Raw genomic sequence first — 12,742 nt, 5'->3', positions numbered from 1 at the left:
ATGAGACACGTATAGGATCCAAGATGGAAACACTACTAGAATCCCAGGACAACCATAAAATATACAAGATTGAAGCCCAGGAAATGTCATCTCAACTGGAAGAACAGAAGGCATATATGGCATCCCAACTGGAGGAGCAGAAGACATATTTGATATCTCAGTGGGCTGAGCAGTTGAAAGCACAGGATGCCTGCATATCCTCGCAGCTGTAGGCACAGGAGATATGGGTATCATGGAAGCTGGAGGCACAGGATACAAAAATTTTACAGTTTGAGGAAAAAATCGAGGCCGAGGTGGATGCTTTGAGAGGACGTATCGAGCAGTTGCAACTAAATCGCCTAGCAGTTTCAAAGAGTAATCCAAAGGTAAAAACACCATCCATTGACGGTTCTGTTCCTTTCCAGGTCTCTAAACTTCAATTTGAGAAGACATCAGCAGTGGACAACTGGAATGCTAAAGATAAAGTTGCTGCACCGCTCATGGCATTGAAAGGGCCTGCAGCTGAGATCTTACAAACCATTCCAGAGGGCAAACGGAACTGTTATGAAGCATTGATCGCCGCTCTAGAGAGATAACACGGAACCGAGCATAGGAAACAGATATACAAAATTGAGTTACTGAACCGCTTCCAGAGGGCTGGGGAAACATTGCAAGAGTTTGCGTCGGATGTTGAAAGGCTGGCACATTTAGCAAATGCGGACGCACCCGTGGAATACACCGAAAGGGTAAATATTCAGAGTTTTATAAATAGCATACGGGATGTGGAAACGAAAAGAGCTACATATGTGAATCCAAAACTAACATTTGCCGAAGCGGTATCCCCTGCGAGAGAAACACTGGCATTGAAAAACCCTAATGGACGCACTAAAATGAACGAAAGAATTTCCCAGAAAGAATGCAAGGGTGGTTTCAAGCCAGGGCGCACTACTGTTGGGAAACGCCGGAACGATACTTATTATGTGAAGCCAATCCGTCAAGAGCAAGCTCTGCAAAGTAGTTCATTGGCCAAACAACAGAGTGCGAGGGAACGATCCAGGATAATGAGTAGTAAGATGAAACACAGGTACGATGAGAACAATAATTCGGAAGGGTTCTTGGAGGGAGATTTGGTACAACCCTAACTGGCGGAAAGGTGTTCCATCCAAATTTTGGTGCAGTTGGGAAATCCCGTATAAAGTTGTGAAGAATATCAATGATAACATCTACCGCATACAAACCATTGGAAATCACGAAATAGAAGGGTGGTACACTTGGAGATGCTAACGGCGTTTAGATCAAGAGATTTGTCTGATCGGGACGATCAGACTTAGGTGGAGGGAAGTGTGATGAACATTAGCAACACTAAGGGATACTATAATATCTAAGCCACTACTAAGCAGTGACTTGTAAGCACATCAATAAATCAATCATTATGTCCATACAAGCGGCGGAGAGCAACGCACAAACACGTGCATATATCTGAGATACTCCCAAAAGTAGGCAACAATTTGTGAAAGTATCACTCACATATACACGCGCATATGAGAAGCTATAAACGCAGTTATAGCTGGTAATTTTCTAGCTGGTAACTAACTAGTAAATTCTAGAAATAAAAGCGCCTAGAAATATGTCAACGAGGAAATCAAACAGTATAAAAGCGGTAACAGTTGAGGCATGACAAGTCAGTTTGATTTAAGCGAGCTATCAGTTGCAAAGTATAAGTGTTATTTTCAAGTAGTCTAATAAAGACCATTTTTTGCATTATTCAATATTGGATTTATTTATTCAATAGTTTAGTGATTCGAACGTTAGCAGAAGATTTGAAATAAGAGGAATACTTACCACAAAAATTCGTTACAATAAGATTTACTGGAGCACTTACATAAATGAAATGTTAGATTTCATTGTTTGATTTTCTTACATTAACTTTTTCTAAATATGTACATTTTAAGAGCTTGAATCAGCCAAGGAAACCCTTCCGTGCTTTTTGGTCTGCGAATATGGAAAGTATTGATTCAAAACTAGTGCTGTTTATTATCAGCCTGTATTTACAGATGTCGCTGACTTTTACAAAAATGAAAAAGCAATACGACCAAACCGATAGGGGCATAGTTATAGTCGAAATAAAATGTGATTTTAAGTTAGTTGAAGCATTTTTGACAGATAGCGCTTATAAAATTGTGTCAAAAACGTTTATCTAACTTAAAATCACAATTTATTTCGACTATGACTATGCCCCATAGTATTTGATTGGATGCTTATGATTTTATTTTAGTGATTTTCAATTTTAAAACAATTTTTATAGCAACAAAATATGTATGTATTTATGAAATCCTAGTTAGAGTACTTTCAATACTGCTTTGCCTTACCGGGCCCCCAAAAACCTTCAGGGCCCCATGGCAGTTGCCCTGGCTGCCCGCCAGTTAACTGTATGTCAGTTAACACAATACCTTGAGCAAATATTGAGATATCTTCACCAAATTAGGTATACGTGCTTATCTGAACACGAATAGATTGGTATTGAAAATGAGCGAAATCAGACGATAACAACGCCCACTTTTTTTAGACTTTTTTACTTGCTTAATTTTACAGTTAGCTATTTTGATGTTGCTAGGCTCTGCTCACGTGTTCATAGTTTGGTGATACTAGAAGCATACTTTAAGGAGCTACAACTCGTTTACCAGCGAAAATTTAAGGAAACCAAGTAAGGACGTATAAGTTCGGGCGAAACCGAATATTATATACCCAGATGTATGCTCTCAAATATATGTGAAAGCTGAAACAGACTACCTACACATACGCAAATATCATATTCCGTAAGAAGCCATAAAACAGTTACTGTCAATGAAACAATGTTCTTAATAAACTCTTTTAAAAATTTGTCGCTTTTTGTACGACTTTGTTATTAAAAGTAAAGGAGCGGGTCAAAACATTTTAAATTTTGTTTTTAATTTGCTTAATTGACACTAACATATCTAAAATGGTAATGTAATTAAGTGCAATAAACAAATTACAAATTTTGTAAAGGATGAAACTTTGAGCAACTTTTTTAAAAATATGGGCGTGGTTGGTAACGCATTTTCCTCAGTTCTATGAATAATATCAAGGACCATATTTCTGCAAAATTGCAAATTGATATTAACCGCTTCTAGAAAATCTAGGCGTGGTAATTATCCGATTTCGGGCATTATCAATACAAATACATACTGAGTTTGGTGAAGATCAATGGTATCATGGAATCGATTTGTTGTCGAAATTGGATTTGAAATCAATGAATATTGCTGCAATGAATCCAAAATATTTTGGTTTTGTGATTGAATTATTTTTCTTTTTGGTCTAAAAATCTAATTTATACATCAAAGCGAATATTTCACTATCCAGGGCGCAAATAGTTATTGGTTTCAAATCAGATTCCGAAAACTATCGGATTCAATGAGACCCCTGGATATCTGAACTTTTGCTCAAGTTATATTGTACGCACGTACGGACTTAAGGACAGCCGTACGGCTGGGTATAAAATGTGGGCGATCACCAAATTTTTGTCCCAGGAAAATGTGTTTTTTTTATTCAAACAATATTTTTATCAAATTTCATTCAAATTCGTTGTATTTTGTGCGATTTAGTAATGTAGAGACAGATAGATACTGAGGTGAAACATCAGCGCAATTTGTTTATATACAGCAAAGATATTGAATATTTTGTTGAGATTAGCTTTAAAAAAACTGTTTACGGTAATCGATTTTGCTTAATCGATTGCCTTTATATATACAGTACAGTCGGAAAGTATTAGAACAAGATGAAAAAAGTTGTTTTTGCCAGTTTATCGTATCATTTATTAAAATATTATTCACATATTCGCAGTAGGTTTGTACATTCAACTTAGTTCTATGATCCGAAGACATCTTTAATGAGTTTTACTGAAATTTCCATCAAAATTTATAAGAAAACAGTGAGTATGTTACTTTAAGCGATTTTCTTGAAAATGGCCACCTTGTGCTTTGATGACTGCAGCGCACAATCTCGGCATTCTTTCGAGTTTTTGAAGTGTTTGGTGTGGAATATTATTCCACGGTTCGTTCAAACAATCTCAGAAGTCAGGAAAGCTTGTTGGCTTTAGATCTCTCACACATCGATCCAATTTAATTGGGGGATTGTGGTGGCCACTCCATTGTATCAAGGTTACCGGTTTTTCGTTCTAAATAAGAAATACAAAGTTTTGATGTTTTCAGATCATTATCTTGTTGGTAAATGAATCCTAGACCAATCAAATTAATGACAGATGGTATTGCATGGCATTGGAGTATACTGTGATACTGCTCCGTTTTCATAATTCCTTCAATTTTTTTAGTTGACCAACGCTAGCGTAGCCGAAACAACCGCAAACCATCACTGAGCCACCGCACAGGTGGCACAATGCAATCTGCTTTGAATCTTTCATTGACGCTTCTGTTTTTTTGTCGATTCTTTGATTTGCCTCTCTTGATCGACCAGACCGATTTCTGTTAGTATTTTGTCCAGTTTCCAGATATCTTCCAATGACCGCATGAACTGAACACAGAGATATTTTCAAAAGTTTCGCTTTTTTTCGATAGGTTTTCCCTGTTTTTTGCAAAATAACGAGTTGGGCTCGTATTTCGATTGATATTTCCTTTCACTTGACCATTTTCAATCTGGAAAAATACAATTCTCAAGCTATTTCAACATCAACATCTTTTTTTATCTTGTTCTAAAACTTTCCGACTGTACTGTATATATTAGCTATAAAACCTCCCTGCCAAATTTCAACATGATATCTTTAACAGATTTTGATTAATTTTTTTGTAAAACTTTTAAATATGGGCAATTTTCCCATTCGTATTCCCATTTTACAAAACTTTACCAAATTTCTATTTTTTTTTTTTTTTTGTTTTTCAGTTTTTCAATTTTCTATCACAAAGTCAACTCACTTATCAAGTTCCATCAATTTATCGGCTTTTGGTAGTGAACAGTGATGCCAGATAATCTCTGTGAACTTACCCGCAGAAACTTAAAAAAAATCCCTAATTTCCCACATCTGAAAGAAAAAGAGTCACATGAAATTCCCACATGGTTTAATTTGTTTTTTATTTTCCTTTCTTTTCTTGGACGTTGTGCCTGTGCAGTACTCTCAAGTGACCCAATAAAACCAAGCTAATCCTGTTCATGTTTTTCCCGAGTCGTTGATGCAGCGGTTTTTCAAGCGTGGAAATCCAAAGCTGCTCAGCTACAGAAGCGATATCATCAGCTGAGTAAAATACTTAAAAGAAATAGAGTAGAAATATTCATATCCTACATTAATTTTTATGAGAGCCGAGAACAGTATTTTTCACAAAAAAAAAAATGGATTCCGAGCTATCAAATGTGGTAGTGCTTTGAATGGATCGTCCAGCACAAATTCTAACCAGCCATTGTTTGTTCCTCTTCCTGGCAACTTTGTAGCGTACTAAAGAAATTTAAACAGTTGTAAATTGTGCAAAATACGAATGACAGACCAAGCAGAACAAATAATGGCAATTGTTTCTTGAATAGCAAGATATATAAATGAATTTTCCAGTGAAATTGTGTCCAGGTACAGTACGAATGAAAATCAACGAACCACAATACTTTAATTGTTCTGAGTGCTGATTATTTTTAGTTATAGTATGTTAAGCTTTTCATACCCTAATCATGTTGCTATAAGACACCCCCTTTCTTTATATGAAAGAAAAAAAATTCTCCGATTTTTCCCTTTTACTAAATTTAACTATGAAATATTCTTTAAAAAGGGTAATTTTACACAATCTGGCGTCACTGGTAACATGTAATCAAATTTTTTACATTTTTCGAAAATTACGATATTTTAAAAATGGGTGTGGTTTCTCTTCGATTTCGTCGGTTTCCAAATTTAATAGTGAAGTATCCCTCAAAAAGGGTAATTTCCCAAAATCCGGCGCCACTGGTAATAAAATAATGAATGTATAACATTTCTCAAAATTTTAGATACTTGAAAAGTGGGCGTGGTTTTTGTTCGAGTTTGCAGGTGTTCAATATTAATTTACTCTGAGTTGAGATAAGCGCGTATATTGAAATTTCGTAATCATGTCTCAATTTTTACTCAAGTTATCGTGTTAACAGACGGAAGGACGAACTCTAATGGATTTTTAAGTTTTTTCCAAGTCGTACGGCAGAGATAATATTTAATGGAATATATTGGGAGGTAGCTTTAGATTTTTGACCAAACTCCCTTTCAAACCAAGTGTACGGTTAAAAGAAATTTTTTAAGGAAATGTTTTATTTTCTGAGTGTACAAGTGCTTTTTTGCAACTTATCTACAAAAGATTGCCGCTTGTTAATGTAATATAACTTACTTGGTTTGCCGACGGATATCCACAGCCGTTATACTGCGCATAAGCAGCCATATTGAAGCGCTTTCAGTGACTTTATAAACTGAAAAGCTTTCTTTTTCTTGATCAAAAAAATGTGTTGAATGGCTTTAATACTGCAAAGCCTAACGCAGGGAAATCAATGGATTACATGGCATATTCGAATGCAAAGCTGTTACTTTTAAAATTATTGAATTTATTCACTGAAAAGCCGCTCTGGCGTAAAGTTATTTTCCGTTTTTATCTTTGCGAACTTTGCTCTTCTCTATATTTTTTTTGCTGTCATCAATTAAAAAAGAAAAAAAAGTCAAAATTGATTACAACACAAAAATTAAATATCACTGTATAACAGTTCTTATATATGTTTGAAAAATTTACTCATAGTTTTGTTGTTATTATTTAGGCAAAATTAGTAACTGTAAGCATTGGGCTATTGTCATTCAAATCATTTACGACACTTTGCCACTGTTTGACATTCGAAATGAGCGGCATCAGTTGTTGACGAGTGGTATGAACACGCGCGCTCCGACTTTTTTTTTTGTTTTGTCTGACGAAACACTTTTAGCCCGAATGTATGCTACAACAATTATTTGACAGTTGACTTGACATTTGAATGCAAGCATTAGCAACTAAAAACTTGTATTTTTTCACACTTTGGCAAGTCAGCTTTTTTTATAATGGCCATAGCAATTTGCTAATCGACCAACAGTTTGTTGTTATTTTTACTCAAGGTTTGTTTTAAATGCTACTGATATCACTAATTCGTTGTTGCTTTTGTTGACAGGGTCAAGGTCTTTGCTGGCCAGCCAGCTTAAACCTGTCCAAAATCAGTTTAACCGCAAACCAAAGTTGATACCTTTCTGCCCGTCTGTTATAAACCGCGCCATAAACTTTTTCAGCTTTTCGCAGTTAAAGCAACAAAACAATGCTGTCGAAACTTGTTTTAGATGTAATTTGACACTTTGACTCTTTCACTGGTAACGAACGCGACAAAAGTTTTTATTTTCATTTTTTCGGTGAATTACATTGTGACTTGAACTTTGCTAGCGCTGTCAACTTGCTTTGCAAGAAGTTCACCAAATTCATAGCCAAACAAACATACCAAGTATTTGTTTCTTTTTAAATATATATTTTAAGTTTTCCTTAATTTTTTTAGTGTTTCCCGCTGTTTTATTTAAAATTTTTTAACGCGCTATTGCCAATTTTCTTATATCAGCAACGCGCCCATCTTCGCACTTCCTCTAATTCACGCGCGCGCCATTTAAGAAATCGTTCACTAACTGCATAATAATTCAACTGCGTTACCCACAATTTACTTATTCCTTCCTCATCAATATCAACCATTAGAATTTTCGTGCAACGCCGTTATTGCGCTCAGCCGTCGCTAACACTAACCAACTTCCGGTCCAATTTTTCCAATTAGAAAAAATCACTGCGTATGCATCGGCGGCGGCGTTTCAAAAGCCACACCCCTCCGCACCGCGTTGTTGTTGCTATTCCTTAGGGCGCGCACGATGTGTGTACGCTTCATGCATTGCGTCGCTGCTGCACCGCTATTGCTTATTAAAACACGTTTTAGCGTGCTCACACTTGCTTGCCGATGCGCGCGTTTTCACGTTCGAACACAAACTAGTTGCAAGTTCGCACGGTTGTTCGCAGCGGCTGCTCAAAGTTGCGCCCACCCCTCAAGGCAAACACATTTATCTATATATGTGTGCAGTCGAATCGTTATGCACGAGGCATAGAGTGAGAGCGCAATACCAGAAATAATTTGTTGCGAGGGGTGCGCTCTCTATGTGCTGGCAATAGAGGTTTGCAGTTGCAGCGTGAAAGAGCGCGCTAGCCTGTTATACAAATGAGCGCTAGCGCTGCGCTGTTGTGTAAGAGGGTAGAATGTTGTTGCTGTTGGTTCGAAAAAAGCCATTAAAAATCGTTATTTCTTTGTTTGCTGCTTTTTATATTATTTTTTTAACAACATCGTAGTGGGGTGGCTGTGTTCATGCTCCGCCTATCTGCGCGCTTTACGTCCCAAGTTCTGTTTACAGCGCGCTGCAGCGTCGCTACGTTTATATGCTGAACAAACTGTAAATAAGCGTTGTTACTCGCTGCTCTCTATCACAACTCGTTTAAATGCCAATGCATTTCGGTTGCATATAAACTAAGCCCTCCCGAACCGCCACTCTCAACAATTGCTATGATTTTCTTTGCCACACTGGAATGCCGTTAATTCAAACGCCTCACACTCTCACACTGCAACTCAACGGCGGGGTAATTTTATGGCGCCGTCAGCAAAGTTGGGGTAATATGTAGCATATCTCCATATTTCGTAGCAAAATTTTATATTTTCCCGCTATAAATAAATCTGCAAGAGCTTACACATAATTTTTATTTTTTTTTGTTTTCAAATATCAACCCATTTGCTTCGAACTAAAATAGTAGGCGTGGTTTACATATTAGGTCGCATATTTTTATGATTTTTTATGAGGTGGCTGTACAAACCACTCCCCGCATAAAGCGCATGCATAAATAGACATATGTAGGTATGTATGTAGATATCTATAAATGACTAGCAAATATAAACTTTTAATTGGATATGTACCTAATATTGATATAATCACAAATTAAACCAAGAAACGATTTTTTTCGCATTTTTGTTTACCTCGATTGCGATTTAAACCACTGCCTGAAAACTTGACGTAAACAAGTTTGCCTTTCGTAATTTTCTAGATAGGTATTTTTTATTATAGATATTCCGTAAGTTCAACCTCACCGGTCTGCCAATTAAGACCAAACATAGACTGAATGTGTCCAAAGTGTTATCAGAATTTGCTTTACGACCAAACGAAAAACTCCAATAAGGTATAAGGACCTACATTATAAATTGTCTCCGTCCTTTTGGAAGAATGCTAAAAGTTTTCTTTTAATTCTGCCTCGGGATCTGGCAACTCCGTCGCCGCTTGTTTCCGGAGCCTTGACCTCGCGAGCGCTGGACATGAATACAGAACAAGCTCAACTGTTTCTTCCGGCAGCTCGCACTACCTACAGCTACTGCTACTGATGAGGCCCAACTAATAAGCATATGACGCCGGAAGGCGGTGTTCAGTTACTACACCCATTGTGAGCCTTACTTCTTTTCCATTTAGAGATATGGGCAGCTTTGTAAGTCTTAGGATTTGCTCATGATCTTAGAAATTTTTCAGCACCGCGCTTTTGGCCACGCCTCTCCTGTTTGAAGGATCATACGCAACTCCTCTCTCCTTTTGATTTCTCCCAAACGAATTAACACGTTAACCGTCGATTCATCGAGTGCTTCACCCTCCTTTGCCAACTCATCGCCAGTTTCGTTACCTTATATTCTTTTATGACTGGGAATATAGATGTGTGGTGCGGTATGAGCGAAGTATCTCCAATGCTTCTTTTCGTACCAGTAGCCTTCTTGATGAAGTACTGTTTGAGATTATCGCCTAAACACGCTTCCTCCAGAATTTCTGCTGCTTTGTTCACGTCTAAAATTTCCGCCTGAAATATACTGCAGTGATCTCACAGTCCGTAATATCTACTTATTTCTGGATTGACACAGTAAAGAGCAGAACGGGCCGTTTCCGTTAATTTGAAACCATCGTTATATACGTGTATAATATGTTCTGCCACTTCCGTACCCTTAACTCTACGGCTCTGTTGTGGCCTAAAGAACGAAGGCATGGTACCATGTAGTCCTTTAGCCCTTTATTTAATGGCGCTATACGGCTTTGGCCATACGGCCTACACTAAAGCTACCCCGCTATTTTTTTTTTTTTTTTGCCATTAGGTCCGCAGGTGGGATGTGCTGAATGGCATGCAATGCTGCTGTCGGGGTAGTTTATAGAGCTACCGTTATGATAATCATTGATAATATGCATACACCATCCAGTTTTTTCGTATTCGTACCTTTTGTGTGGCTTTTAACCAAACTAAGTAAAGTATGAGCTTGGTCATTGCCGTAAAAACCCAATGGTAAAGTTTGGGCGTGCATCGGAGTACCTCTTGCATGGATACGGTGCCCCGGAGGCTTTCTTCGATCTCTCTTCCAAATGGCGTTACCACGATAACTTACTATCTAGTATAATTCCTAGATATTTTGTGTTGTACTTTCTTGTAGGGCTACCCCTCCAAGCATAGGCTTCGTCCAATCATGCAATTTATATATCCTATTATATAATATTGCAACGAATTTAGGAAAATTCCGCTTATTTGCAACCTTCTGCTTACGTTCGTATCGCTAAACTGTTAAATAAAACACTCCAATATTCTGTATTACACAATGGTTTTTATTAGACTACTTTGAAATTACTTGGCAATTAAACTCCACTTCGCAACTGATAGCGTGTTTAAATCAAACTGATCCCGGCCTACTCAGCTTCTGCTGCTTTTATACTCTCTGCCCAAATGTCTAGACGTTTCTTCTTATAGAATTCTCTACCTGGTCACAAGCCATATGCGCGTGTATTTGTAGTATGTAACCATATGCGTGTGTATATGTGAGCGAAGTAGTAGCTGATGATGACATGCGTTTGGGAGTATCTCTCTGCTGCTTGTATGAATGTGTGTACATGATGATTAAAGTGTTTATGTAGCTTGCTTAAATGTTGTTGTGCCTTTATTTAATAACCTTAGAGATGGTAATATTCGTCACAATGTTATATCCGTTTTTCCGCGTTTGCGGTTAACCCGACTCCAGATGCCCAGGCATGTACAACCCGAAGAGCGTGAATCAGGGAGCTGATTTTTGGTATACACCTACCGCTTATGATGATTGAAACGTCATCTGCATACGCCGTGAGTTCCGAAGGCACTGCGTAAGAATATTTGAGTGCCGAAATTTTTCAACAGCATATCGTTGACGCGGCACAGTAATTGAGAGGACAAAAAAATATAGATGTAAGAATTGTTAGATAAATGTTTTTCATATTTCTTCTGCTTAGCTGAGTCAATGGGTCTTTCGAAAAAGCTATTCCGATTTCACTATTTGTTTTATAGTGTTCGGAAAAAATTGTGAAAGTTGTAGGTATATGGCTGTTTCTGTTAAAGTGTCAACTAAGAGCAAAAACGTATAATTTTGCCTGGAATAATTGATGTCAGAGACAATTTTAAGATAGAGATATTGCAGGCGCGAACTTCGTGGAAAGCAGCGGAGCTTCCCAAAACTCTAGTAGGTCACTTTCACCACACCAAAAACTTTAACACAATTTTTAACATAATTTAAGCGCACAAAATACACTGATTGGAGTTTTACAGAGTAAAAATTTTAATTCTGAAGAGATAACCTGAATATAAAGTGTACAAATAATTGTTAAATAATAAATACAGACAGTGGTAGTTTCAACACATTCTGCTGTGGTAAGTGGTAAATGTGACCTACTAGAGTTTTGTGAAGATTGCTTCACACTATTTTTCGTTCCTGCAACATCTTTATCTTAAAATTGTCTCTGTAGATGTCAATTGAAAGTCGCATATGATGTCTTCCTATCCTCCCTAAGCGATTTTGGACGTTTCGTAGCAAGCCGCGTCAGCTATACCTATTTCGCGATAACTGATGCCACCAAGGGAGGTCGCCTGCCTCTGCCAACTCAGTGGAGGTATTCCCTTTCTTCTGCTTTCAAACTGCGGAGTCGACTGAAATACGTTCTTCCGTCCATCTGCAAGCCAGCGAAGCCTTTGGGGTTTTAATTTGCTGCACTATCTTCATATCTGCGTAAAGTTCATACAGCTACCCCCTTCGATACTCGCCTTCGGCAACTTTTCTCTCGAACACTCTAAGAGCCATCTCATCTTCTTGTGCCACCATCCATGATTCCCAGTCATACATCAGGATAAGTATGATGAGCGACTTGTAGCGCGTAGTTTTTATTGGTCTAGAAGACTTTACTTTTCAGTTAATTGCCTACTCAGTCCAAAGTAGCATTTGTTGGCAAGAGTGATTATTTGTTAGATATCAGAGCTGATATTGTTGTTTGCATAAATGCTGGTTCCCAAATAAACGAAGTCTTTTACTATTTCGAAATTATGGCTGCCAAGAATGGCGTGGTTGCCAAGGCGCAAATGTGCTGACTTTTTGCCGGATGACAGCAGATACTTCGGTTTGTTCTCATTCACCATCAAACCTATCTATTCCGCTTCTTTTTCCAGTTTAGAGTAAGAAAAACTTACGGCGCGGGTTTTCAGGATGATGATATCAATGTCGCCAACATACGCCAGTAATTGCACGCTTTTATAGAATATTGTTCCAAACGAAATCTTTCACAGGCTTGCATTTATACCTGTCAACAGTGACGTGGCTGCCAAGGCGCCAATGCGCCGATTCTTTCTTGGAAGACAGCAAGTGCTTTGTCATGTCTACGAAATTG

General features: G+C 37.8%; 1 protein-coding gene across 1 annotated transcript in view; it reads right to left on the bottom strand.

Annotated features, from left to right (window-relative positions):
* The window catches only part of LOC137251738 (iroquois-class homeodomain protein IRX-4-like), a 200,251-nt gene extending 193,622 nt beyond the window's left edge, over positions 1–6,629 (bottom strand). The window contains exon 1 of the mRNA XM_067786528.1: positions 6,345–6,629. Coding sequence (XP_067642629.1) covers positions 6,345–6,395 — 51 coding nt within the window. The 5' untranslated portion in view covers positions 6,396–6,629. The remainder of the gene's footprint in view (positions 1–6,344) is intronic.
* Between the last annotated feature and the right edge of the window lie 6,113 nt (positions 6,630–12,742).

Source organism: Eurosta solidaginis, chromosome 5, assembly GCF_040869045.1.
Source record: "Eurosta solidaginis isolate ZX-2024a chromosome 5, ASM4086904v1, whole genome shotgun sequence".
Lineage (NCBI taxonomy): Eukaryota > Metazoa > Arthropoda > Insecta > Diptera > Tephritidae > Eurosta > Eurosta solidaginis.
The sequence above is the reverse complement of the archived record's forward strand: the minus strand, read 5'-3'. Positions and strand labels throughout refer to the sequence as shown.